This window comes from Drosophila mauritiana, chromosome 3R (assembly GCF_004382145.1).
Source record: "Drosophila mauritiana strain mau12 chromosome 3R, ASM438214v1, whole genome shotgun sequence".
NCBI lineage: Eukaryota > Metazoa > Arthropoda > Insecta > Diptera > Drosophilidae > Drosophila > Drosophila mauritiana.
In genome coordinates this window covers 21795674-21820987 of record NC_046670.1, presented here as the reverse complement: position 1 = coordinate 21820987, position 25314 = coordinate 21795674, and the positions used below count along the sequence as shown (strand labels likewise).

Sequence of the window (25314 nt, the reverse complement as noted above, 5' to 3'; positions counted from 1 at the left end):
AATGATTGCACACAATTTGTCCCATCCCTAGGCGCTCGTGCCATCTCTAATGCTCAAGCGGCAGTGTGGCCGAAGCAGCGCGCAATTTCAATCCTGCACGGGCAGCTAGTATCGTATATCTTTCGTGCATTTCTTTAATTTACCTGCAGTTCCGTTCCGAATAACAAAACTAGATCAATCAGTTCGATTCAATTTGGAGTACTCGCTGTCAAAGCGGAACACAGGGCAGGCAGAAACTTCTGGTGCTCGGAAACTTTTATAATTTGCCGCACCGTGCGACTTTCACTTTTTACAATTCGCACAAGAAGAACAACAAAACCAGAAACAAAAGCAGCAACAACAAGGACGGCCAGCAGCAACAACAAAAAAAGAAGAAACGAAGGCAAAGACGAAGACGAAGAGCGATGAGTGTGAAAAATACCAGAGCGGACAACATCAGGCCACAGAACGCAGCGAGAATTGTTTAAGAATCGGTGGATTGCACGGCAAATGCAAAGCAAAATAACAATAACAAACCAGCACAACAGGGCCGCCTGTGTGTGTGTGCGTGAGCGGTAGAGGGTGTGTGTGCGTGTGCCCGTGCGTGTGTGCTCCAGCGAGAGTGCGAGTGTGTGCGTGAGTACATTGAGTACATTCGGTGCCCCCAAAAACTTTGTGTGTGTACGTGGTTTGGATTGGATTCGCTGTCGAATTGGGTCAGCTCGCAGAAATCCACCATGGAGAGCAGGACCCAAATGAATCAGTCGAACCAGCAACAGCAGCAGCAGAGGAATCGCCTGCCCTCCTCGCCAAGTCCACCGCTGAGTGTCAGTCTCACTGGCGGTCCGAATGCCAACACAACCTTGATGGGCCTTGAGCACGATGCAGTGCCCTCGTCGCAGCTGGGCAGGAACAACAACAACGGAGGTGGCCACCATCGTAGTCACAGCATCACCAATGCGGCGACCACATCACTGGCGAATCTTCTGGACGGATTTACAGCGCGCGTCTCCACAGCGGTGAGTGTGGCAGGTGGTACTAACATGCTAATGGACCGGAGCAGCCAAAGCGCCGCCAGCACACCAGGATCAACCCATTCAATAGCCAGCCTCACCAGCATGGGCTCACTGGGCACCACAGCCAATGCCCTGTACTCCTCCATTGGCAGTGCACTCAACTCCATCACCTCACCCATACAGGCAGCTGCTGCGGCGGCCACGGCTACAACCACAGAGGTGGTGGTGGCGGCCGCCTCTGTGATCACCAACCACCTCAGCTCGCCCACCAGCGGCACTCCGCCCCACGGCCTGGATGTGGATGAGGGCGACGACGAGTGCGACGACTGTGAGGAGGACGAAGACGATCCGGTGGACAACGATGGACACATTGCCGCCCCCACGCCGAACAAAAGCTGGGCCGAGAACAAGCAAGTGGTGCAGGAGATACGCAAGAAGATGTGCCACCTGTCCTCCATGGTGCCCACCAATGTGCAGTTCCGCCACTTGTCAGATGGACGTGCCAGGTGCTACTTCCTTGGCACTCCGCCGCAAAGCTGGGAGACCACGCTGCTCTTTGCCGACATAAACCTAACGCAGTCGGAGGAGCAGCAGTTATTGGTGCAGCGACTGGAGGGGATTGCATCTGATGAGTGGAGTCCCACTATGAATGCAGGATCTCCCACGAGTAGCGGCCACCAGCCAGCGTTTCTTTTCAATTCCCTGCCCAGGCCTATGTATGTTATCAATCGTTGTTGTCTGCTCGAGACAGTACTAATGTATTAATTCCCAACTTGTATAGACTCCCATGGAGTCCATTATTACAGCAACCCATTCAAAGTAGTGGGGGCAGCGGAGGCAGTGGATCGGCCAGTCCCTATGCTCGGGAGTATCAACTACTGCAGGAGCGCAAACGCCTCTCAACCTGGGGCATTACCTGCTACGAGTTGCACAAGCCCTCGGGCAAACTGGTATTCCCCTGCTTCAACGATCTATACCAATGCCTGGACACAGGATACAATGTAAGCATTTCAAAAATAAATTGCATTGTTCCTTGCTTACTTCCTTTCTATCGACAGTCTGGACTGCTGTTTCCCACGCAGCTACGCACCTGCCCCCAATGGACGGCTCTGGATCCGCAGATTTGTCCGCAGAACTCCGACATGATAGCCTACATCAGTGACTGCGACCTGTTCGTCACTCACACGCTCAGTGGGCACGAAAAGCGCCTCACTTACACGTCCACCGGACGGCATTCGTATGTGGACGATGCATTGAGTGCCGGCGTGCCCTCTTATGTGATGCAGGAGGAGTTTAGCCGCTACCAAGGCTTCTGGTGGCAGCCACATTCCAATGACGGTATCTACCGCATTGTCTACGAGGAGGTGGATGAATCTGAGGTCTCCGTGTACACGTTTCCATCATCAACGGCCGTGCACGGGAGGGTAGACGAGTACCGTTTTCCCCGCACCGGTAGCCCAAACGCCAAGTCCAAGCTCAAGCTGGTTCAGTTCGTACTGAACGAGGCATTGCAGGTCAGCGAAATTGCCATCAAGGATCTGCCCTACTCCCTGCTGGCTGTTTTCAGCTGGTTAGAGTACATTGTACGTGTCGGCTGGACACCGGATGCTAAATAGTAAGTATACCCCTGAATGCGAAACATGTTATAACCAAATCATTGTGAAATTCTATCTAATAATAAGAAAAGTTCTTCCGCCTTTATGGAAGCTTGCCAGAAGTTAATGTATAATTGAATGTGCACTCTTTTCACTTGCCAGCGTATGGGTGCAAGGACTGGATCGAAAGCAACAGCGACTGGATGTAATCCTCATTCCGCTGGACAACTTCTGCGAGTCCTACAGCAGTCAGGTTTCAACGCCGACCGACTCAATAGGCGACCACAGCTGGCGCAGCCTGTACAGTCGCACAATCACACCACTGCAGGTTATATACACGGAACGCTCGGACAGCTGGATTAATGTGCATGATATGCTTCATTTCCTGGATCTGACGGAAACAAGCGTCACCTTCCTGTGGGCATCAGAGGAGACTGGTTTCCGTCACCTTTATTTAGTGACCGCCAGCTTGTTGTTGAGCCAAGCAAATGGACAGCCAGATCCTGGATCCGTTGGTGCGCAACCCAGTTTTGTGGAGCAATCGGCACTGCAACCGCGCATTCTCAACAAGGTCGCCTTGACCAGCGGAGAGTGGGAGGTGCTGGCCAGGAATCTCTGGGTGGACAAGGCCAACAAGCTGGTGTACTTTGTGGGACTTCGAGACACGCCGCTGGAAAAACACCTGTACGTTGTGAGTCTGGAGCGACCCGAACACATTCGTCTGCTAACGGAGCCAGGTTACTCCTACCTCGTGGAATTCGATGATGTACGTATGATCACTGTCATTATCTAGCTAAAGTGCAAATTTACTATTGTGCCCAAAAAAGTATGCTATAATTATAATTAATTATAGTGGGTTAAAGCCTAGAATTTGAGTTTAAACCATTTTAACGATCTTTTCTCCTCTTTCCCACAGCAATGCCAGTTGATGCTGCTCGTTTACTGCAACATCCAACGGCTGCCCAGTTGCAAGGTGATGCGCGTTAACCAGACATGCTCGAACGGTGGAGTCAACGGCATTCAGATTTCACTTGTTGGCTATCTCCACGAAGGCGGAAAGCCGGAGCCGCAGTACTGCCCGCAAATTTTCTCGCCGCAACTGCCGTCGGGAGATATCGTGTATGCTATGGTTTTCAAGCCGCACAATTTTGAGTTGGGTGTCAAGTATCCCACCGTGCTCAATGTTTACGGAGGACCCGAGGTGCAGACCGTGAACAACACATTTAAGGTAGGTTTCATTAGAGTCTATAGCCAAAATTCAAGTTCTTTGTCTAACTTCGATGTAATTCTGTATTTTCTCAGGGCAAACATCAGTTGCGGATGCATATGCTGGCCGCCCAGGGATATTGCGTCATCTGCATCGACTCTCGAGGATCGCGGCATCGAGGCAAGCGATTCGAAAGTCACATCCGTGGTCGGATGGGTCAGGTGGAGCTGACGGATCAGGTGGACGCGCTGCGCAGCTTGTCCGACCAGCTGGGCTACATTGACATGGATCGCGTGGCCATTCACGGGTGGTCATACGGTAAGTTATCTCAAGATAGTGAAGTTATAAGGTGATTGACATTGTTATAGTGGGGTAGTTTCCACAACGCTGCATACTATTTAATCTAATCAACAAGCAAGTCATTCTGAACTTGCAAGTACATAGACAGATTGAAGATGTCCTATCAGGTTTTGAACGTGAAATTTATGTACTATAATGCTTAATTTTAATTGAGGGAACTGGGTAAAGGCATTACATTAATTTCCATATGGTTGTCATTTCTACAGGTGGCTATCTAAGCCTGATGGGCCTGGTTCAGTATCCGAAAATCTTTAAAGTGGCCATTGCCGGAGCGCCAGTAACGAACTGGGAGTATTACGACACGGGCTACACGGAGCGATACATGGATATGCCGCAAAATAACGAGGCCGGTTACTCAGCCGGTTCGGTGCTCGAATACGTAAACTCTTTTCCCGAAGAGTGAGTACTACTAGGCTGGTTCTTAAATTACCATATTTTTGAAACATTCATGTTTTCTTTTGTTTAGGGACAAACGTCTGCTGCTCATTCACGGCCTGATCGACGAGAACGTGCACTTCTGCCACACCTCGCGTCTAATTAGTGCTTTGAACAAGGCAAACAAGCCGTACGAGGTGCATCTGTTCCCCGAGGAGCGGCATTCGTTGCGTAATCTGGAATCGAACAAAAACTACGAAACTAAATTACTGTCATTCTTGCAAAACTTATGAGATTCGTAACTGTTAACGGCCGAAACAAGATCGCCTGCTTAGGCAATAAAACTAGACCCGCCCCACGCCCTCGCCCCTTCGCAATAGTTTTTTACATCATTGTCTTTGTTTTTATTTAAATTTTTGTTGTTCGAACTATTGTTTTTATTCGATAAAGAAAATGAGAGCAAACGAAATTTGTATCATATTTTTAGCATACTTAATTTATAAACGTACGCAGTTGTAAGTATAATGAAAAGTTGAATGAATGAAAGTTTACCCATCCGCCTGCCACCCAATATTAGACTCCAGATCAAGACGAAGCAGCTTATTGTAATTAGTTTATACTTAATGTTCAACAACACACGTCATATATTCTTAACTACGTTGTAATTGTGTTTGATATCCGCAAATGTACATTTTTCCTATCAATAATTATAAGTTGTGTTTTAGTGCGTATGTACGAGTGAGTGACTGTCTGCGTAAGTGTTTTCCACAGAAACGGAAGAAAAAAACCTTAAACTTGTCATGCCTTTGGGGCAGGCCATCAATTAACGATAGTTCTACGCATGCATATATAGATATATCTCTTCGATAAGCCTGTAGCAAGTCGTATGCATACTTGATTGAGTTCTTAGAAACCCACGTTTGGCTGAAGCAACAAAAACTGAATTAAAGTTAATATTAATTATGCCTATATATAATCATTAGTTTTACAACTGATACATGCAAACGTATATATAATATATATGTTTATTAAACAGTTATGTGTAAAAGCAGGTGTTTTACTTTTCTCTCTTTTTTGGTTTGATGGGGATTTTTGGGCAGAGGGGGGATAACCACTCTCCAATGAATTAAAAAAATATATTTAAACAAAGAAATTTCTGTCAGCTGCTCGAGACGAGTGTAATTTCATACCAAAAACAAAAACATGGGCAACTTTGATGAGCTACTTGGTACCATAAATATGCAATTGCACAAATTTAAACGAACCGCCCAAATAGTTCAACTCACATATTTTGAACTTCAGAGATTTGAAATAACCGCGCTCTGGAAGACTACCCTCAATGCCTACCTTCACCACAGAGGTGTATTCCAGTTGATTTCCGTTAGGCGACCGAACGCCGCGGTACGGTCACACTGCAGCCTGCATCAGGCATCTGGCGGTGTTTTTTTGATTTTTTACTCAGTGCTCTCTATCCCTCCGGCCAAGCGCCATAACTCCACAAAACTCGATCCGGAATTATATTGTGAGTTTGTGTGAATGACTAGCTTGATCGATTCGACAATATCGGCAGTAGCGAACGAATCAAGTTCTAGCCAGCACAAAGACCACATCCAGCAAGGAATCCGCTAGCGAAGATCTTGCTGAAACCAAGTGGAAGTGGAGGAGACGAGGACTCCAGGCGCCGCGTACAAGAACACAAACAACAAACGACGAGTGCGCTCACACGCAAACACGCATTCAAAATGGCGCCCACAAAAGCAACAACGCGCGCGGCGATCACAGGCGGGCATCATCAGCTGCAGCAGGCAGTGAATCCCATCCTAGGAGCCCTAGGAGCTGCCACTAGGAAGGGACTGACTCGGAGGGCGGCTGCCACGGGTAACATCGATCCAAATGTGGAGAATATGCAGACGCGCGCCAAACGCAAGGCCGACCACAGTCCAATCAAAAATGACAAAATCAAGCGCTCGGCGCTGGGTAACCTGACCAACAATGTTAAGATCATGACACTGCATCCGGCACAGGATGAGGAGCAGTCGGGCGTGGGCAAAAAGCCAACGGCCCAGCAGCTGCAGGCCCTGATGGATGCTAAGAAACAGGAGAATCTCAGTTTAAATGTCTTTGGCGCCAGTAAGATGACTACGCGTGCATCCAGCAAAGTGGAGGATTCGGTGGAGAACTGTCACAAGGTGCTCGATAAGCTGGAAGAGGCGTTGGCCAGGCCCAAGCCGCGCCCCAAGGCAGTGCCCGCCGCAAAGAAGACCGTTTTGGGGGAGGTTCAGTTACCGGCTATGCCAAATCCTATGCAGATTCCCGTTCTACTGCCGCCCACGCACAATCTGGCTGCTCCCCAGGCTACCGCCGTCAAGCCAGTACGTCGGATCTCCAATGACTTCAACAAGACTGAGGACAGCTTGTACATGTCCGCGCTGGAGGATGTCTCCAGTTGCGATTCCATGCGGCTGTCTGGAAACTTTGAGGCGGCGCGTCGTCGCTCCGCCAAGTTGCAGCAAAAGACTGAGCAGCAGCCCCAGACGCTGTTGCTGACACTCCCAGAGACTGCTCCTAGCCAGGTGGTACCCATTCTGCCAGTGCCCGCGGAAGTGGAGGACTTCGACCGCAAGAACTGGGACGATCCCTTCCAGGTTTCGCACTACGCCATGGATATATTCAACTACCTCAAGGTGCGCGAAGCGGAGTTCCCCATTGCCGACTATATGCCCAGGCAGATCCATCTGACCACCTGGATGCGAACCCTGTTGGTCGACTGGATGGTGGAGGTGCAGGAAACGTTCGAGCTGAACCACGAGACTCTGTACCTAGCAGTTAAGATCGTGGATCTGTATCTCTGCCGCGAGGTGATCAACAAAGAGAAGCTGCAACTCCTGGGCGCCGCTGCCTTCTTTATTGCCTGCAAGTACGATGAGCGGCAGCCGCCGCTTATAGAGGATTTTTTGTATATCTGCGATGGGGCCTATAATCACGACGAGCTGGTGCGGATGGAGCGGGAGACGCTGCGCGTTATCAAGTACGATCTGGGCATTCCGCTCTCGTACCGTTTCCTGCGCCGCTATGCCCGCTGCGCCAAGGTGCCCATGCCCACGCTGACCCTGGCTCGTTACATCCTGGAATTGTCGCTCATGGACTACGCCAACATTTCGTTCAGCGACTCGCAGATGGCTTCAGCCGCATTGTTCATGGCACTGCGTATGCACGGCGGACCGGGGCAGCTGGACAAGCAGACATGGACTTCGACGCTTATCTACTACACCGGCTATCAGCTGGCGGACTTTGCTGAAATTGTGACCGTGCTCAATGCAGGACTGCATCGCAAGCCACGGGCCACCATCAAGACGATACGGAACAAGTACTCGCACAAGATATTCCACGAGGTGGCCAAGGTGCCGCTGCTGACGAACCAGGAGCTCTTCCAGGGCAACCTCGACCTGAACGAAAGCAATCTGTCGTAGGACAGCCTCAAAGTTTAGCCAAATTCAACATGATACGCTTCACTTAGGCTCTAAGACGCTTCTATCCCCAATATTAACCCCATGCCGACGAAACAGCGGATCCGCGCCTTAATCTAAAACCCCCTGATTTTACCCCATACCTAGTCCCGTGTTCCCGTCAAGTCCTCGCAATTTATTATATTTTAATTATTATTGTGACCTTTGCATTATTGACATGTTTTTTGCATAAATATTATGTTAAGAGTGCTTTTGTTTCTTTTTGCCATGTATTATTGTTTAGTTTTCCCACATACCGCATACGTAGCCCCACACAATCCATCTAAACTCGAAAGGCGACATTATCTTTAGAACCCCCACCCACAAAATCCCAAAACGATTCATGTTTAAATATGTACGTTAGTCTTAAGAGATGCCAGCATTAAATAAACCTAACTCGTAAGCCACCAAAGCAGACCACGGATCGCCACTAACTTATTCTACACAGATACACAAACGCAAGGATACGAAGCGACTATGAAAGGCACGTGTGTCCTGTACAACCTGGAAATGCGCTGCGATCAACCCTCGTCCCGTGCACGCCATGTACGCCATGTGCATCTGTTCCTGTCGTCGTTATTAATGCTGTTATTTGCTAAGTCGTTCATGGACTCACCGCCTCGCGGTCACATCCCCGCCCCTCGAAGGACGCTCACCATCCACTTCCCAGTTCCTGATCATACCGCCCCGCCCTGCCTCAGCTCACCTCGTCCATCCATGGATGGTTGATAACGTTGCATTGTTCAAGTAACTAGTTATGTATGTACTCAGTGTTATGTATGTATCGTTTTGCCAGAGAATACCAATAAACATTTTTACGTCCGTTCAAAAATAATTCAATCTTTTACATCTTTACATCCGGAAAACGGTAGCCGAAGTGAAAAAAATTCTTACTTTTAATAAGGTAAGTGCAATAAATATGTATTTGTACAATTTCTACAGTTTTTTGATTCCCAGAAAACTCGTTTAAAAACCTGAAGCTTTAAAATCGAATGAGTGAGCATTAACTCAGATATAACTTGTATTTTACTATATTGTAGTGTCATTAGTGTTAATATTTACTTTAATTGAGTATTTTAAATTAGCTGCATTATCAGGACGCTTTAAAGTGTTTGAAATGATCCTAGTTCCCAGGGGATTAAGTAATTTAGGGCATTATTTTCCATTTCCTAGAATCTGGAATGTATCTATTTGTTGCACTATAATCTTTAATTGTTAGAAAACAGAGCATAAACTCCTAGATGTCAATGGTTAAGGGAAAACGTTTTGCACACCTAGACTTCTTTGCCGTGAGTATACCCATTACCCCACCCTTTCCAATTCCTTTGTTTCGAATCTTCTCAGCTGAATCTGTGCTCCTTTCTCCGGAACAGCTGATGGCTGATGACCTAAGGACATCAAACCCTGGCTGGAATCGGTTCGATTTGCTACAGGTAAAACCCACCGATACCGTCCGCCCAAATCATTCATAATCCATGAGTGTGAGTGCCTGTCTGTATACTCGTAGTCTGTATACCCTGGGCATGATTCTCTCGAGTTTCCTGCGGTTCCTTGCTTTTGGCGCGCTCGTCCGTCATTTTAGCGCCAAAAATTTGTTAAGGATTTGCGCGGCAGGCTGTGCATGCGCCGCAAGACATCAAGACGTCGTCCCTTGGATGGGTTCCTTTCCATTCCTTTCCTTTCCTTCGGCCCTCTCTTTTCCACTGCACAGCGAAACCCAGCCGATTTATGTCGCTGCAGTTGGGCCGTACGAAGGGCAGCAGGAGTACCAATACCAGCAACAGCGCCTTCCTCTGACGCTGATTTCCTACCACCACCTTGGCTCGCCTAGAGTCCTGCCTTTGTGCGTTCCCTTTTTTCGGCTGCCTGCCAGCCAGGTAGCTCCTGTCGCCTTCGATTGTGTCCTCACCGGATAAAAGAAACGGCATTGGCATAAGAATAAGGAAAATAATAAGGATGGGATGTGTATGTCTTGGGTTAGCTGTCTGTATGGGAGCAGAATGCCGAGTGCATGTGCTTTATTTTTTCCGGTTCAAGGTGCAACTGGTAACTGGCCAGCATTGCTAATTATCTTGGTTGGGTGTGCAGAAATCAAGTTTATTTCGCAGGGACACACAGGATGATAGGCAAAGACAGCTGCCTCTGCCAAGGAGGCAGCAGCCAACTTATGACTACGACTCGGATTACTTCACGCCCCACCAACACCATTACCACTACCACCACCACCGAGGTCCACCCATGATCTCGGCCAGCTTCAGTAGGCTGGTGAGTTGAAGGCGCCGTTGTAGCCGCCCCCATAGCCACTGCCATAGCCAAAAGCATTGTGGTTGTTCAGCACTCCAAATGGTCCCTTGTGGACGCCATCCTCCTTGTACTCGGTGTTCATCGAGAAATGATGGTCCCAATGGCTCGGATCAGCGGGATTGTGAGCCGGATAGCGATGATAGTTCTTGCCGCTGGTGACAGGAGCCTGTCCAGCTGCTCCGGGCACTCCAGCCACTCCAGGTGCTCCTGGAACTCCAGCTACTCCTTGAACTCCGGGCACGCCAGCTACTCCAGGAACTCCTGGTTGAGCCACAGCTCCAGGTACCACTCCATAGGCGGGGAACTGGGCTGGCTGAGGGTATGCTGGGTACTGCTGCAAATATACTCCGGGGTAGGGATAGCCGGGATAGGCACCAGTTCCCGGGAAGTAACCAGGTGCTCCTGTACCCACTGGCTGCTGGGGAGGAACTCCAACCGGATACTGAGCAGGAACTGCTCCCGCAACAGGATAGCCAGGAGTAGCAACACCACCTAATGAGATGAAATTTCATTAATATCATAATTTCATATTACATATTTTAAAATTTGGATTTGCTATTCACCAATCTTTCCAATTTTGTATAACTTTTTTGGGATTTAAGACCTTATATTAGTTTCCTGATTTCACTAAGATAATTTAACCACCTATTAGAAGGGCCTACCTGCACTTTGGTAACCACCGGATGATGAGGCTCCTCCTGCAGCTGGGTACGGAACTGGAGCCTGTTGTCCAGGAAAGCCCGGAGGCGGATAAGCGGGAAACTGGTGACCTCCTGTAATTGTGAGTGCCGGATTGGGTGACTGGTTGCCAGGAAAAACTACGGAGTTCGTACTGGCCACTCGTACGCCAGAGCCACCCTGCTCATGGCCATGGGCATCGTCGATGGATCCAGTGGCGCCCGCATAACCCGATCCCAGCTGAGCAAGGCCCGGATAAAGTTGCGAATTGAGATTGGCCCGCTGGCGATGACGACTGCTCGTGATGCCTCCCGTCAGAGTGGAGGCCAGGTTAAACTCCGTCTTCTGATCCTCCTGACTTTCGTCCCTGCTGAACTGCGAGGCCTGACCGCTGGCGATCAGGATGAGGGCCAGAGCGGCGAATGCGACGACCCTCCTGCTGAACATGGCGTCTTTGGGTATATGGTACTAAAGCCCAGAAGCTCCCGGCGCGTGTATTTCATGGTGAGATCCGATGACACGAGAGCTTAGCTGAGTGTCTATTTTTGGGGTTATCATCAGGGGCTCAATGCCCAGATAGGTAGTTTAAGTCTCATTGAGTGTTCTTTCTAGTAAATTGAATGAGAGAGTCTACCATACACTGAAAGCAAAAGTTGAAAATATAACACAACAATTTGCATATGCTAAGATACAAGGCACAGGGCTACCATAAATTGTAAAAAATAAATGCATTTTTTAAAGAAATACCAATATAAAAATAAATAAAAATGTATAAATTTGTGGCCTAAAGCCAAGTAATAGATAAGTAAAGACGCATTTCTGGTTTAGGGATTTCCCAAGCAATTCAAATCCCATCTTTGCATAGATGATGATCATGAGTTATGATCTTCCCTTTATATAAAGAACGAAAGCTTTCACAGTCAACCTTGTTTACCAGTCAATAGATTAGTATTATAAGTACATATGTACATATAGCATTTGTTCCATTACCCAAGGTTCTTCCACTCGATTCCATTCATCTTTCTTATCGCCATGTGCTGCTGCTGTCTATAAAAGCCGGATGGACATTGGGAGTATCAGCAAAATTGCTCTACATAGCCCAAGATGCAGTTGTTCATTGCGATTCTAGTGCTAATCCTCGCCAGCTCTGTCCACGGTAGACCCACTTTCGGTAAGATTGCGGAGCTTCTGTTCGGGAACGCAAATCATTATCCGCCAGCAAGGCCAGTTGAGCCACAGCCACATCCTGGACCAGGTCCACTCATTCAGGAGGGCTACAAGCATGGCTACGACTATGGTGGAGGCTACGGCTACGGTGGCTACCAGCAGACGCATCCAGCTGGCTATGACTACTACCCACCACGTCCGGTTCCGTTAGGAAATGACTACTATCCACCACCTCGGCCAGTGCGTCCTTCACCTGGATACTACTCTCAGCCGTCTCATCCTGCCAGTGCCTACTATCAGCAGAAGGATCCGGATCTCTATGGAGGTGGACTTGGCTACAGGCAGCGGGGTTACTAGCGTTCATTCGTCAGATCCACCAGTCCCATCCAATCATCTGCCGTCTCATTTGTTTATGTGTAATTTATTAAAATTTCGTTAATTTCCAACAACGAGCTTTTAGAACCTGTTTTGAATTTATGACAAAGATGATCTCGGGTGAAGCAATTGAACAATGGTCTACGAATATATATACAACAAGTGTGGATCGGGGAACTCCCACTTAGAAGATTCATCTTCGTCTCACATCAATGGGCACCGAGGGAACCTCAGGGTTGGGCACATGGATATATTTGCTGGAGCTGGGGAATATAATGGCACGATTTTCGGAGGATTCGTCCAATGGTTTTGGCAATGGCTCTGGTACGATCCAAGTGGGAAAAGTGGGCTTGGGTGGATCCGGATTATGGGGTGGCACCAGCGGCGGTCGATTTGTGCCTATAATTAGCGTATCCTTCGTTGGCTGAGCGGTTGGACGTGGCTGGATCGTGGGAAAGGTGGCTGCTGGCTTAGGTGTTGTCGTTGGAAGGATGGGTCCTGGTAATGGCGTTTGTGGGGTGGTGCTAGACTCATTATCTGGATTCCAATTTGTGTTGGGATCATTGGGATCCGGCTGATCGGGGAGCCGTGGATAGTTGTCCCATTCCTGATCCATCCCTCCATTCCAGCCTGGCCTTGGTGGCGGTGGTCCTCCGCCATTCCATCCTGGCCTTGGTGGCGGCGGTCCTCCTCCATTCCAGCCTGGCATCGGTGGTGGTGGTCCGCCGCCGTTCCATCCTGGTCTAGGCGGCGGTGGTCCGCCTCCGTTAAAGCCTGGTCTTGGCGGAGGTCCTCTTCCACCGCCTCCGTTCCATCCTGGACCTGGTCCTCCCCCACCATTCCACCCTGGTCCTTGCCCTCCACCACCATTCCAGTCTGGTGCAAATCCTGGTTGATCCCAGCCAAATCCGGGTTGATTCTGATTTCCACCGGCTCCCCACTGCCAGCCGGGTGGCCATCCAGGAGGCGTCGGCTGCTGACGGTTGGGTGGCGCAAATCCTGGTCTGTGCATTCCTCTCCGATTCGGACCCATTCCCGGCCTTCCCTGCTGTAGTCTCTCGAACTGCGGCTGCTGGTTGAAGCGGTTATTGTTGTGCATGGCGTTGATCAGTCCATTGATTACTCCGAAACCGGGCAGCTGGGCCACCACAGTGACGCCACCGGCGGAGGCAACAGCTCCTCCGGCGGAGGACGTGGAGACTGCAAACTGCGCGAGACACGTGCGTATCCAGATGCATGCCAAAAGCCAGACGAGCCAGGCCTGGCCAGCACACCAAGCTGGCGAAGATCGCGTCATGATCGAGTGTTCGAGCAGTGATCACCGCGAAAGGCGGACTCTAACTGAGGGGGAACTTTTACGCTCCGCCTATGCGATAATCGTTGATGCTTGATTAAACATTGGAAACCTGTCCGGAGATCAGCGAGAGCATGCTGAAGATCAGTGTCCGCAGTCAGAGAGATCTGAACCGCTCTCCAAAATAGGTCTCAGAGAGATCATCATAATAATAATCAGACGAAAAGTAAACAAACACCTGAAGCTTGAACTCTCGAAACAAAAGTTGAGATACATATGTAGTATACAGATTGAAGTATAAAAGAATAAGAGATACTGGCGATGAAAGCTTCTTTAAGTGATGAAAGGGTAATAATAGAGGGGAAAGGGGAGTGAGTTACTAGTAGTACCTACAAGTGAATAAAATGAATCCGTCTAGTCTTTCCAGATCTATGTTAGTGTTATATTTTAGCTTGAGATTCATTAAAATTCTTATTTGAAGTACACTCATACGATCTCAGCAGTGTGTATTTATATGGAGGTTTATATAATGGTTGGGGGATGGGATGTCCGTTGTATACTGACCATCTACCATCTGCGATAGCTCAGTCTTCCAGCGGATGACGCGTGCTCCGCATGCTGATCGTGCCAATCCGCGTGCTATAATAAATCCAGCATAATTCATTGAGTCGCTTGCCCGTTGGCCACGCTAATCTTCCAGAGATCCCGACTGTGTTTATGGGAATAAGAAGTCGTAAAAAAAGCATTGAAATGAGCTAGCCACAATGTGTCACCATCACAATGTGTCCAACTCCAATCCACAAGGGTATAAATAGAGGGAACGGCGTAGATGGACTGTCAGAACTGGAAGTGATTCGAAATCGAAGCAAAATGAGATCCCGCGATTCCCTGTTGACCATCCTAACATTGCTGATTGCCTGCTGTCTGGATTCGAGTGGCGCTCTGTTCTTCAAGTCCTGGAAGACTGGAAAAGGAAATACTGGATATAGTGGAGTACAAGACTATGGTGGCTATGGAAACTACGGCCAGGGAAACTACGGCTATGGAAGCTATGCTGGAGGATATGGTTACAACTATCCATCCTATCCGGCATATAATTCCTATTCTTACCCAGCTTACTCAGGCCACTCTTCTTACTCCAAAGGAGGACGCAAGCCTTCTGGAAACCGAAAAGGACGCACTTACTCGGACATTCGAAGAGTTATAAATCCCGCTCCATACATCGGCCCTGGAGGCAGTCGCTTCCTGCCCCGTACTCCATATTCCGCCCTTTGGGGTTAACGATTCGACCATCTGAACTCGCTTTGTTGTCAGCAGTATTAGCCATTAAAATAAAATCAGCGAAAGTTACATCTAACCACAAGCTGTTAATTATTTTAAGCACTTTAAGCCCGCTACTTGTGCGTACGTGTATAATAATCTACGATCAACTGATTTATGATCACTGTCCCGCATTTACGGAGTAGTCGCGTCCACTGGATCGCCGGAACGTGATGGTAATTGCAATGAAATGGAGGCGCGACATCGTTTCAGCGGAGGGAGGACGCATGTGGGGATTGGGACAGTGGGGTAGTGGGTAAGGTCCCTGACTGGGATCTCACAGCAAGGGATTTCTTTGGGGGAATTCCTAACCATATCTGTTATGCACGACAGAATATTCTGTACTCTCATGGCTTACAAATATTTTAATAAGCGACTAATTATTGTAGTTGATCGAACGAATCATTGACTAAATATCCCCTAATAAATGAGTTTCGCATAACTGGGAAATTGTCCAATGAATCAATTAATTTTAATAGTTTTCTTATTACATCAACCTTTGTAAAGTCGTAAGTATTGCCGGAAGAAGCTTAATGCCAAAATCATTTAATGACCTGCTAAAAGCTCAACAGAAATAGTTGCCAGAAATTCTTCGATCCGTTAACGACCCAAGTCATCATCCGACTGGACTTATCATGGCTCACAACTGTGGTATATATAGTCTTTTAACGATCCCATCGAGGTACTTGCGCACGAGTAAACAAGTGATTCACGCCGAGATGCAGCTGGTCAGCTAGGACTTCCCCCCGGAGCACCGACGACCGGCATTGAGGAAATGAAACCAGAAACCAGATCGCAGTTCAGGAAGGAAGACTTCGGTGCCCAAGTCAGTGGCAACTAATCGCGCCGAACATGGCAATTGTTTATGCAAGAATGTGCTAATACGTCGCCTCAGATGGCGCACCTACGTCATTACTTCAATCCCCGACAGAGTCGCTAATTACAATTTAAATACGTACGAGCACCTATGCTGAGAGGCTGTGTTGAGTCGCCTACATATGGCCAGATCATTCACAGCGCAATTAGAGTCAAGATCAGGTGTTGGATGTGCATATATGCTAACTCACCGCCATACGATCGGATGAAATAACGGGCTGCGGTGTGAATGACTTGGCGCTGGGCACCGTGTCAGTAAATATTGAGAAAACAAAGTGATCATAAAAAGCCATTTTGCACAAAGAGACGAGATCTACGTGAGCGGCAACGCAATACTCTTGGTGTTTCAGTCGTTTTCGAAAACCTGATTGATAAGCCAGCCAAGCGTCTGAGAACGCCAAGAACCGATCAGCCGACGATATCCATATAAATAGGCTGGCCACCGGCATCAGTGCAGTTCAGTACTGGAAGCGGAGCACTCACACACCAATCCTTGCAAGCCATGTCCGTCCAAGGAGCCATCCGTTGCCTTATGGTCGCCCTGCTCCTTCTCCTGGTCGTCGTGTCCGGCTCCCCGGCCCGTGGATACTATCAAACGCCGCAGCGTGACGGTCGCAGCTACACGGACATCGCCCGGGTGGTCAATCCCAATCAGTACGCCTTTCCCGGATCCCGCATTTATCCTGGCCAGCCCTTCTGGCCAATGGGATAAGACTGGACTAGCATGGTTACCTTCCTATAACATACATCAAAGACTCGACTCAGCTTTAGCTAGACAATGAACTGCTACATCTTGTACAGGAAGATATTTAATAGGATTAAGCTTAAGATTAGTAACATGAACAGTGTGTCAAAGACTATTCCAATGGAATACTATGCCAATTAAAAATGTCATAAAGTACAACCTTTCTGTTTTAGTTCTAAAGTTGCTCCTAAACAAATCATAATTAACTGCGTTAATGAAGGAAACCCATTAGCTAGTCACGCCTATTTCGTGATACCTTTATTCATCAATGAACACTTGTAAGCTATACAAGCTCATAGTTACCAGTCAGAGTTCAACAAACAGTAGCTCGGAAAGGATTGGAGCAAACAATATATCACAGAAATATGGTCAAGCTGGCATCAACATCCAATGCCATTTGGTGGATTAAGAATCCCAAGGCAGCCGGGGAAAATAAGTCAAAAGGTCAACGCAAGGAGTCCTTGGGCTCAGCCTTCTGCTTGGATATGGCGGATCTGGTTAGAAACATATCCCTCCAGGGATACAATAAGCTCTTGTCACCGGACTTGACCTTGGGACAAAGGTACGAAAGTTCTTCCCAATTATTACCCACACGCAACTTAAGCCACCATAGTTATATTTTAATAGACTGATTTGGTTGCTGGTACACATGGCTACAACCGTCTCCCTGATTGTGGTGCTCTCGCTAACCTGGGAGCAGTTTGTGGCCCAATCCTTTGTGACCAATCTGAAGGATCCTCTTTTTCCAGTGGAGAATGTCCCATTCCCGGCTGTTTCCATCTGCCCCAACAATCGCATCTCTCGCCAGGCGGTCATTAGATATGCTGAAGAATTGTGAGACTATAATTATTGAAATAAATATTAGTGTATTTAAATTCTGTGCAATATTAATTTCTAGGAGGCTAAACAGTCCTGTTATTCGCCCAGTGGAATACTACCTAGAGCGCCTAAGTTTCTTTCGCGAGTTCTATACACACGTTGGCGTAGTGGTGGACACCGATGACTTCATTACCTTCCAGACCTTCCTCGACGTCTTCGGCACCTGGAACAATGAGACCTTCTTCGACACTCGCCGTATAATGAAAATGGTAAGAATAGCACGGATCGAGAATATATATAATCCTGGTTATATATTCCAAAGCTGACCCCGCGTTGTCAAGAATTCGTGCTGAAGTGCACCGTAGCCAATGTGGAAGTGCCCTGCTTCAGCAAGGATGCCTTTCAGGATAGCCTCACCATGTATGGACCATGCTGCACCTTCAACATGGAGAACAAGTAAGTGGTAGGTTTCTTCAATAATATTTTATAACCAAATCTTGTCCAGGCTGAAAAAACGCCACTACAAGAATCGCTTGGCCAGCTCGGAACTGGGTTTGAAAGTAGTCCTGAATGACAGTCACGTGGACTACTTTTCCCCTATTCTGAATACCAATGGATACATTGTCCTGATTCACAATGCTGAGAACTATGCCTCGGTTTCTTCCTCCAATGTGCTCGAGATGTTTCCTGGCCAAGGAGAGGATAGCTACATTGCGGTCTACGCGCGAGTGGTGGACACGGATGATAGCCTAAAATCCTTTTCGCCGTTCAGTGTATGTTGTTCTATATTTGGTTTTGATCTCAAGAACACCTATAATATCAATCCTATAGCGCCGCTGTTATTTTGAGTACGAGGCCCAGAATCCTGTCCATGAGCAGCTTATGAAGACGTACAGCTATAGCTACACCTTCCCGAATTGCATAAGCAGGTGCCGGATCCGGAGTATCATCGCCCTGTGCCGGTGCCTGCCCTTCCAGATGCCCCTTCAACTGGTTGAGAACCTCGATGGCGTTGTCTTCTGCACCCTGGGACACGTTTCCTGTCTCAATCAGTACATGTGTATGACAATCAGTGGGTTTCGTCAAAGCTCTTCAATTTCAATCGATTCGCTTTCAGTTAAGTGGCGAAATATCCTGACGGAAAGGCACATTATTAATGGCTTGGAGCGGGAAATCGAGGAGGCTCTTTACTGCCCACAGTGTCTGCCCTCCTGCCGGGATATCCAGTACGGGGTTTCAATGAGTGCCCTGCCCATCGATAACTACCTGGCCACCCTTAAGCTGGACGAGAACAACGAGACAGAGTTCAGCACAAACATCTCCGTACTCAGGGTTTACTTCGGAGAGCCCCATGCCCAATACTATATCCGACTGCTGAATAACACCTGGTTCGAAGTGTTCAGTGGGTTTGGATCTACACTCTTCCTTTGGCCAGTTGTATCGAATATTTCCAATTTACAGGTACCATAGGTAACATCATGTCCATTTTCGTCGGCTTCTCCATGGTGGCCATATTCGAGATACTCTTTTTCATCACCAAGTACATCTACGAGGGCTGCCATCGCATGGTGGAGCAGAATATCATAGATCGGAAGGCCAAGAAGTTGGAAACGAAGAAGTTGTACATATGTCCTTGAAGAACGTTTGGCATCCTTACTCTACATCTCAGCACCTGAAAACTACATGTCAACAAATTTCGTTTTATTTAGTCCGTAGTCTAGTATTGTAAGTCTGTAAGTCTTTTACATGTTTCTTGTGGCAAGAAGTTTTGCCCCAATTAACTCGGGGACAAGAAGTCATTTTGGATTCAATTATGATAAACAGGGAAGGGATTGGAAAGTAAGGTGCGGTGAAAGACAATCGCCCATTGCACTGTGGTCATGCAATGTAAGCCATTCTATCTGATCCTGATATCCTAATGTATGGATAAACTTAGCTTATCCATAGGCGATTACATGTGATGTACCCAAACTGAAGTTTCTGAATTACCATAAGAGCCTGTGTGATCCTTTGTCGGTGATCAACAATGGGCTAACTGTTCTCATGCGGATACCCAAGACCGTCGACGGCAGTCGGCCCTCCATTTGCATAAGTACTGAAGGCCAACAGGTCTTCGAGGCCGACCAGTTGCACTTTCACTGGGGCTCCGCACTGAGCAAGGGATCGGAGCACTGCTTGGATGGCAACTATTACGATGGGGAGGTGCACATCGTTCACAAGAATGCCAGTTACAAAAGCAACAAGGAGGCCGGTCTGCAGCCGAATGGCTTTGCGGTTTTGGCCCTGCTCATAAGGAATCTTGAGGTAGGAAGTGCTTTTACCCTTTACCTATACCATCGCCACCTTATTTCCATCGAAGGATCCGATCGAGACGCCAGCAATGAATATGATCTGCAAACAGGTATCCAGCATAACTAAGTTGGATGATTCGTGTCCTCTGGAGGACAGTATGGCTCTGCAAGATCTGTTTGTAAGCATAGATAGCCAAAAATACTTCACCTACCAAGGTGAGATGTCTCTGGCTTATGGATATCAATGCTTACATATATGTTTTTAGGTTCGCTTACCACTCCTCCTTGCGCCGAGGCAGTCATCTGGTTTGTTTTCCCAACTCCTCTCGATGTCCCCAAAGAGCTGGTGAGTAGTCCAAACAGAAGTAGTTCCTTTTAAAGAAACATATAAATCAACAGTGGAAGCACTTTTGGCAACTGAGGGACTCTCGCGACCAGCGCGTCCTTAACACCTACAGGGAACTACAAGATGGCCATGACCGACCAGTTTATAGAAGTAAAGGAAAATAAGTGTTTTAGTCAAGTGAAAATGTAGTCTGTATTGTCCAAGTCCAAGTGTATTAAAATTATTTTAAGTGCATTTGTTGTTTTATGCAAAAGCTTAGTCCAAGTGCTTGAATGGAAGCTTTTTGCCGGCCGCCAGCTGATGGCGCATCCACCCTTTCCCATTCCCATTCCCATTCCCAGCCCCAAAGATCCGGAATTACATTTGCTATCTGCGTAGCCAATTCAACTGGTGTCGGACAGATGTAATCCACGCCTAATTTGCAGTGCAAAATGAAGCGCCTGACTGAGCGAGTGCACCACGAGGAGCAGGAGTCCGAGGAGGTGGTCTGGGTCAAGCGGGAGGATGCACGCTCCGCCGGCAAGCTGCCCATCGTGTTCTCGAGGAACTATGCGGTGCGCTTTGGTGGCCTTGAACGCGTACATCCCTTCGATGCGGCCAAGGGCAAGCACATTCACAAGGTTCGTATGCATTCCCTGATCTCCTGAACTTTATTATACCATTCAATGGGCCATAGCTCCTGTGCGCCCAGCTGCATCTCGACGACGGCAGCTTCTACGAGCCCACGGAGCTGACCAAGGACCAGCTGCGTCGTATTCACACAAGGGATTACCTAAAGTCACTGCGCTGGAGCATGAATGTGGCCTGCATCGCTGAAGTGCCGCTGATGGCCTTCGTCCCGAATCGCTACATTCAGCGTTCCTATTTGCGTCCCATGCGCTTCCAAGCGGCCGGTTCCATCTTGGCCGGTAAGCTGGCGTTGGATTATGGTTGGGCCATCAACCTGGGCGGTGGGTTCCATCACTGTTGCTCGTACAGAGGCGGTGGTTTCTGTCCGTATGCTGACATCTCGCTGCTCATCGTCAGGCTGTTCGAGCAGGAACCATTCCGGGTGCGCCGCATAATGATTGTGGACCTGGATGCCCATCAGGGCAATGGGCACGAGCGGGACTTCAACAACGTTGCAGCCGTCTACATTTTGGACATGTACAATGCCTTTGTCTATCCGCGGGATCATGTGGCCAAGGAGAGCATCCGGTGTGCAGTGGAGCTGCGCAACTACACGGAGGATGGATTCTACCTGCGGCAACTTAAACGCTGCCTGATGCAGTCCCTGGCCGAGTTCCGTCCAGATATGGTCGTCTACAATGCGGGAACGGATGTGCTCGAGGGCGATCCATTGGGCAACCTGGCTATTTCCGCGGATGGCGTCATTGAGCGGGATCGGTTGGTGTTTAGTACATTTCGCGCATTAGGAATTCCGGTGGTGATGCTGCTGAGTGGTGGCTACTTGAAGGCATCCGCAGGGGTAATTACGGATTCCATTGTTAATCTTCGGCTGCAGGGATTGCTAAACTAAAGAATTCAAAAATACTTAATACGATAATACCAAGGTAGTACCACAGAAGATAGTCAAAACTTTGGATTCTGTAAATTCTTACCATTCCCAAAAATATTTCCGCGATTTTAAGAGTATTGAAAATATCTTTTACACTAGTACAAATGGACTTCTTTGGTAGAGAGTTGAGATTAAACTACATCAATCGTTGGAATCTGAGAGCTGTGAATGATTGCCTAGAAAATTACCTAACTAGATAACAAGACATCACTTTACACCTTATCAAAATTTATTAAACATATATAATTTAAAGTCGTTATAATAATTATTTGTCTTCTATGAAGTAATGATTTCAGATCATTAGGTTCAGTATCGCAATAGATGCAGAAGGTATAAATATTTCCAGTGATTTATGAGTTATAGCAGTTTCTTGTCAATATTTGTACAGACATCTCTTCCTTGGCATTCTCAGAGGTTCAATGGGGTTGGTTAATCCTATGTACAATGCAAAAAGGGCCGGACAAGTGGAAAGAATTTTGTCGCAATTGGTTAAATGTCTATATATGATACAACGTAGTCGCTAGAAGCTAATTTACTTGTTTAAAATACAAAAATACATATAAATAAACGTTTGCTTAATGTTTTAAATAAGACGAGTTAGAATATCATTTTAGTGTCTTTGTTAAGTCTGTTTTTTGTTTTAGATCAAATTCAGCAACCAATCATCTTCGGCACGTGCTCAGATATTCTTTGAAGATTTAACAGGCTGTCGGCCGCGGCGATCTAAAAGGGCACGCATAAATCAGAGAATTTAATCGATTGGTTTACAAGTAACGTTTACGCATGCAGAAATCTATGGAATGAGCTGCTGAACGCGATGATTTCGTCGCTGTGGCAGTTGTGACATCAACCAAATAATCTAGAAACAATAAATTCCAAATAAATATTACATAGAAATCAAAAAAATCTAAGCTCTTAAGATGACATGAGTTTCCAATTAATTGATGAGCAAATTGACGATGTACAAGTGGATGCATCTGAAGGGACTTACGCGGCATTGCTTGCCGGCAAATCCTCAAAGAGGACTTCCGATCGTGAGCTGATTATATACACCAAGCAGAAAGATATGATCAGCACCACTATGCCAACGCTGAGAGTTGTGACCTGATGCACATTGGACGGGCGCAGAAAGATGCGTGCACTGAACTGTGACCAGGTCGATTCAGTCCAAGTGGAATACATGCCGGAACTCCAATCGTAGCCTAATGAAAATTTAAATGTATTATTGTTTGCACAAGATAATAAAGGCGTTTCAAGGCTCACCATCAATAAGAAAAGCTGGACTCAGGGCGTGACTGTAGTTCTGCGTGGTTAGGCGACACTCTCCGATATTGTTGAAGCCGGCGAAATAGTGTAGCGGCAAGTCGGTGCAGTTATCTCTGTGAATGTCTGGCTGCAGTTGCGACAGAAGATAGCCCAGCAATCTATACGTATAGCCCGACGACTCTTGAGAGCCACCCAAGACGCTTATGTAGCTAGAGAAAAGAAAGGCGAGCAATAAATAACTCCAAGCATAGGCATCTTTATAGCTAACTTACCGCATCGGAGGCAAATTGGTGAGCTGACTGCCCGGATAAGATGCGGCCTTGAAGAGTGGACAGTCCGCCGATTGCAGGAAACAGTAAAGGAACTCATCTGCCATCAGGGGGTTGACCACCTTGGTGCCAGTGTACTCCTTTCCAGTTATTGTCTGATATAGTGTCATGGCCACAATAGAGGAAACGTTGCGAACTTTCATTTGCAGTGAATCCGGCTTCAAGCTTTTAAAATCATTAACTTCTGTCAGCTGGGTGAAATCCTTGCTTGTGTTCGCATAGGTAAAGTCCACGTTGTCCACATCATCGTAGATGGAATGATAATACTTGTTGGTTGGACGAGCGTTTAGAATCAGAGCATTGAAGTTTGGATCACGTCGCAGAAAGGATTGTGCCGACGTTGGTGGTAAGTGGGCGCTCATCTCGGACTGAATGTTCAGGTTAAAGCCATAGCGTGGCGACTTCGCATAGTTGTTCAGCCGCTCTAGAATTTGCTGAGCCAAAGTCGTTCCGTTCAATGCATGCAGCTTAATATTCGAAATGTCATCCAGTGTCCCGATGTCCAGCATGAACTCAATATTGTCAAAGGCAATCGGAGGCGTGCCTGTGGACTCAGTAGGAAATTGAAGTTTCTCCATGTCGTATACAAATCTCTGAGATCCAATGTAGTCATAGGATTCGCCATTAAAAGTCACAAAGAGCACATTATGAAGGTCTTTGCTTTGCGGCGGAAGCAGTTGTTTTAATAGATACGCCACATGGGTGAAAACAGCAAATCCCATGAGGGAGTCCATGGCTCCAAGACCTGTTAATTGTATAAATAAATCATGATGAAACAAGGAAGTGGTGGAAATTCCAGTACTTCAACTCACCGACGCCATCGAACATGGTGGTGGTGTCGAGGCGACAGGATACTAGTATGAACTTTTCATTCGTATGGACTGCATCCACGTTGTTTTCGACTGCTGGCTTTCGGGGGTACAAGGTGGCGTACACATTCCGTCCCTCGAGCGGATCACAGTACTTGCTTCCCCCAAGATTATTGATGAAGTTGGTGCGGCGCATACAGACCTCGGTGTTGACAGCGGCGGACATAAAGGACTTGACCTCGACGGCGCACAAGCTACGCAGCGCGTGCGTCTCGTAGTTATGGTTGTTGAAGTCCTGGAAGCACTTCTCCAGCTTGGTGACCTGATCCAAATCGGCTATGTAATAGATGGGAAAGGGAAAGTCCTCGTGCAGCAGTCCAGTGCCCCAGGGATTCCAGTTTTTCGCTGGATTGCTGGCGTCGCAGGTATCGCTGCTGCTGTTCAGGCCGCTGTACTGATTGGGACAGTTGAGTTCGTGCGAGAACTGCTTCATCTGGTTCGTACGGTTAATCAGCAGCACCACAGAAATGTTCTTTGGTCCGGCTTCCTTCAGGCGCATCAGGTTGTTACGTGTGAACAGGTGAGGTGGTATCATGGGGGCGTAAGGTGGAGATGGTGGGCTTGTCAGCAGAAATTCCAGGTCGGCCTCGACGTTAATTAGATGGAGTACGCCCACGGAACCGGAGTAGGTTGCTGTAGAGAAACAATTATAGAGGATTTCCGGGTATATTCTCAATGGACTCACAGGAACAGCCGGTCTGATGGGTGCCATTCAGCCGCCGGAAACAGCTAGCTCCTCCAATGGGCTCGTACATCTTATCGCGGGTTCTTTCTCCCTGAGCTGTGGACAAAGAAAGTTCGGGTTAGATGACTCAGGTTATTTGGCCCATATTAAAAAGTGGGCGTGCAGGTTTAGGACAAGTCGGTCGCCGCTGGAAGCTTCATTTTGTTTTCGTCCTGATTATTACCAATAGAAGCTCCATACGACAGTATTAGCAGCCATATGGAAGCCGCATTCAGACGCATTTCCATCGAAGATTCCCACGAAATCGCGTCCAGAAATTGCAGTGATGCGTGTGACCGTTTCGGTACAAAATAC

The 25314-nt window shown here is 47.7% G+C and overlaps 11 protein-coding genes across 17 annotated transcripts; 8 read left to right on the top strand and 3 right to left on the bottom strand.

Moving 5' to 3' along the window:
• The first annotated feature begins 76 nt into the window (after window positions 1–76).
• LOC117142270 (dipeptidyl peptidase 9) lies at window positions 77–5555 on the top strand. Its single transcript, XM_033306146.1, has 8 exons — window positions 77–1711; window positions 1777–1996; window positions 2054–2610; window positions 2753–3356; window positions 3507–3818; window positions 3893–4115; window positions 4364–4556; window positions 4624–5555. The coding sequence occupies exons 1-8, from the start codon at window positions 717–719 to the stop codon at window positions 4823–4825; spliced, it is 3306 nt and encodes a 1101-aa protein (XP_033162037.1). The 5' UTR covers window positions 77–716; the 3' UTR covers window positions 4826–5555.
• Window positions 5556–5959: 404 nt separating this feature from the next.
• Window positions 5960–8870, top strand: LOC117142271 (G2/mitotic-specific cyclin-B3). Its single transcript, XM_033306147.1, has one exon. It carries the CDS (start codon window positions 6275–6277, stop codon window positions 8000–8002), a length of 1728 nt encoding a protein of 575 aa, XP_033162038.1. The 5' UTR covers window positions 5960–6274; the 3' UTR covers window positions 8003–8870.
• A 1244-nt stretch (window positions 8871–10114) lies between these two features.
• LOC117144823 (collagen alpha-2(IV) chain) lies at window positions 10115–11653 on the bottom strand. Of its 2 annotated transcripts, XM_033310207.1 has the most exons (3): window positions 11176–11653; window positions 11005–11115; window positions 10115–10834 (listed from the first exon to the last, which is right to left on the bottom strand). In XM_033310207.1, the coding sequence occupies exons 1-3, from the start codon at window positions 11465–11467 to the stop codon at window positions 10293–10295; spliced, it is 945 nt and encodes a 314-aa protein (XP_033166098.1). In that variant the 5' UTR covers window positions 11468–11653; the 3' UTR covers window positions 10115–10292. The 2 variants fall into 2 exon arrangements, with proteins under 2 accessions (XP_033166098.1, XP_033166097.1); XM_033310206.1 differs by having other exon boundaries at window positions 11005–11645.
• Window positions 11654–12089: 436 nt separating this feature from the next.
• On the top strand, window positions 12090–12636 carry LOC117144824 (prisilkin-39). Its single transcript, XM_033310208.1, has one exon. The coding sequence runs from the start codon at window positions 12125–12127 to the stop codon at window positions 12542–12544; it is 420 nt and encodes a 139-aa protein (XP_033166099.1). The 5' UTR covers window positions 12090–12124; the 3' UTR covers window positions 12545–12636.
• Window positions 12637–12728: 92 nt separating this feature from the next.
• LOC117144822 (basic proline-rich protein) lies at window positions 12729–13911 on the bottom strand. The gene has a single exon (XM_033310204.1). It carries the CDS (start codon window positions 13857–13859, stop codon window positions 12756–12758), a length of 1104 nt encoding a protein of 367 aa, XP_033166095.1. The 5' UTR covers window positions 13860–13911; the 3' UTR covers window positions 12729–12755.
• A 667-nt stretch (window positions 13912–14578) lies between these two features.
• On the top strand, window positions 14579–15213 carry LOC117143424 (transcriptional regulatory protein LGE1). Its single transcript, XM_033308130.1, has 2 exons — window positions 14579–14922; window positions 15001–15213. The coding sequence occupies exons 1-2, from the start codon at window positions 14637–14639 to the stop codon at window positions 15135–15137; spliced, it is 423 nt and encodes a 140-aa protein (XP_033164021.1). The 5' UTR covers window positions 14579–14636; the 3' UTR covers window positions 15138–15213.
• Window positions 15214–16454: 1241 nt separating this feature from the next.
• LOC117142898 lies at window positions 16455–16939 on the top strand. The gene has a single exon (XM_033307180.1). It carries the CDS (start codon window positions 16555–16557, stop codon window positions 16762–16764), a length of 210 nt encoding a protein of 69 aa, XP_033163071.1. The 5' UTR covers window positions 16455–16554; the 3' UTR covers window positions 16765–16939.
• Window positions 16940–17091: 152 nt separating this feature from the next.
• On the top strand, window positions 17092–19283 carry LOC117142900 (pickpocket protein 19). The gene is made up of 8 exons (XM_033307181.1): window positions 17092–17359; window positions 17425–17631; window positions 17696–17885; window positions 17939–18072; window positions 18122–18389; window positions 18448–18676; window positions 18734–19018; window positions 19078–19283. The coding sequence occupies exons 1-8, from the start codon at window positions 17163–17165 to the stop codon at window positions 19251–19253; spliced, it is 1686 nt and encodes a 561-aa protein (XP_033163072.1). The 5' UTR covers window positions 17092–17162; the 3' UTR covers window positions 19254–19283.
• Window positions 19284–19347: 64 nt separating this feature from the next.
• On the top strand, window positions 19348–20435 carry LOC117142896 (carbonic anhydrase 2). 4 transcript variants are annotated; one of them, XM_033307175.1, is made up of 5 exons: window positions 19348–19503; window positions 19564–19920; window positions 19976–20123; window positions 20174–20253; window positions 20307–20435. In XM_033307175.1, exons 1-5 carry the CDS (start codon window positions 19363–19365, stop codon window positions 20415–20417), a joined length of 837 nt encoding a protein of 278 aa, XP_033163066.1. In that variant the 5' UTR covers window positions 19348–19362; the 3' UTR covers window positions 20418–20435. The 4 variants fall into 4 exon arrangements, with proteins under 4 accessions (XP_033163066.1, XP_033163067.1, XP_033163068.1 ...); XM_033307176.1 differs by having other exon boundaries at window positions 19976–20086; window positions 20307–20414; XM_033307177.1 differs by having other exon boundaries at window positions 19369–19460; window positions 19553–19920.
• Window positions 20436–20659: 224 nt separating this feature from the next.
• On the top strand, window positions 20660–22208 carry LOC117142895 (histone deacetylase 11). The gene is made up of 2 exons (XM_033307174.1): window positions 20660–20873; window positions 20930–22208. Exons 1-2 carry the CDS (start codon window positions 20685–20687, stop codon window positions 21770–21772), a joined length of 1032 nt encoding a protein of 343 aa, XP_033163065.1. The 5' UTR covers window positions 20660–20684; the 3' UTR covers window positions 21773–22208.
• Window positions 22209–22313: 105 nt separating this feature from the next.
• LOC117142894 (nicastrin) lies at window positions 22314–25305 on the bottom strand. Of its 3 annotated transcripts, XR_004459585.1 has the most exons (8): window positions 25184–25305; window positions 24961–25056; window positions 24219–24908; window positions 23350–24151; window positions 23075–23286; window positions 22803–23013; window positions 22593–22670; window positions 22314–22534 (listed from the first exon to the last, which is right to left on the bottom strand). XR_004459585.1 is itself a non-coding variant. In XM_033307173.1 (7 exons), the coding sequence occupies exons 1-7, from the start codon at window positions 25245–25247 to the stop codon at window positions 22658–22660; spliced, it is 2088 nt and encodes a 695-aa protein (XP_033163064.1). In that variant the 5' UTR covers window positions 25248–25305; the 3' UTR covers window positions 22314–22657. The 3 variants fall into 3 exon arrangements, 2 of the variants coding, with proteins under 2 accessions (XP_033163064.1, XP_033163062.1); XM_033307173.1 differs by having other exon boundaries at window positions 22314–22670; XM_033307171.1 differs by lacking the exon at window positions 22593–22670.
• Between the last annotated feature and the right edge of the window lie 9 nt (window positions 25306–25314).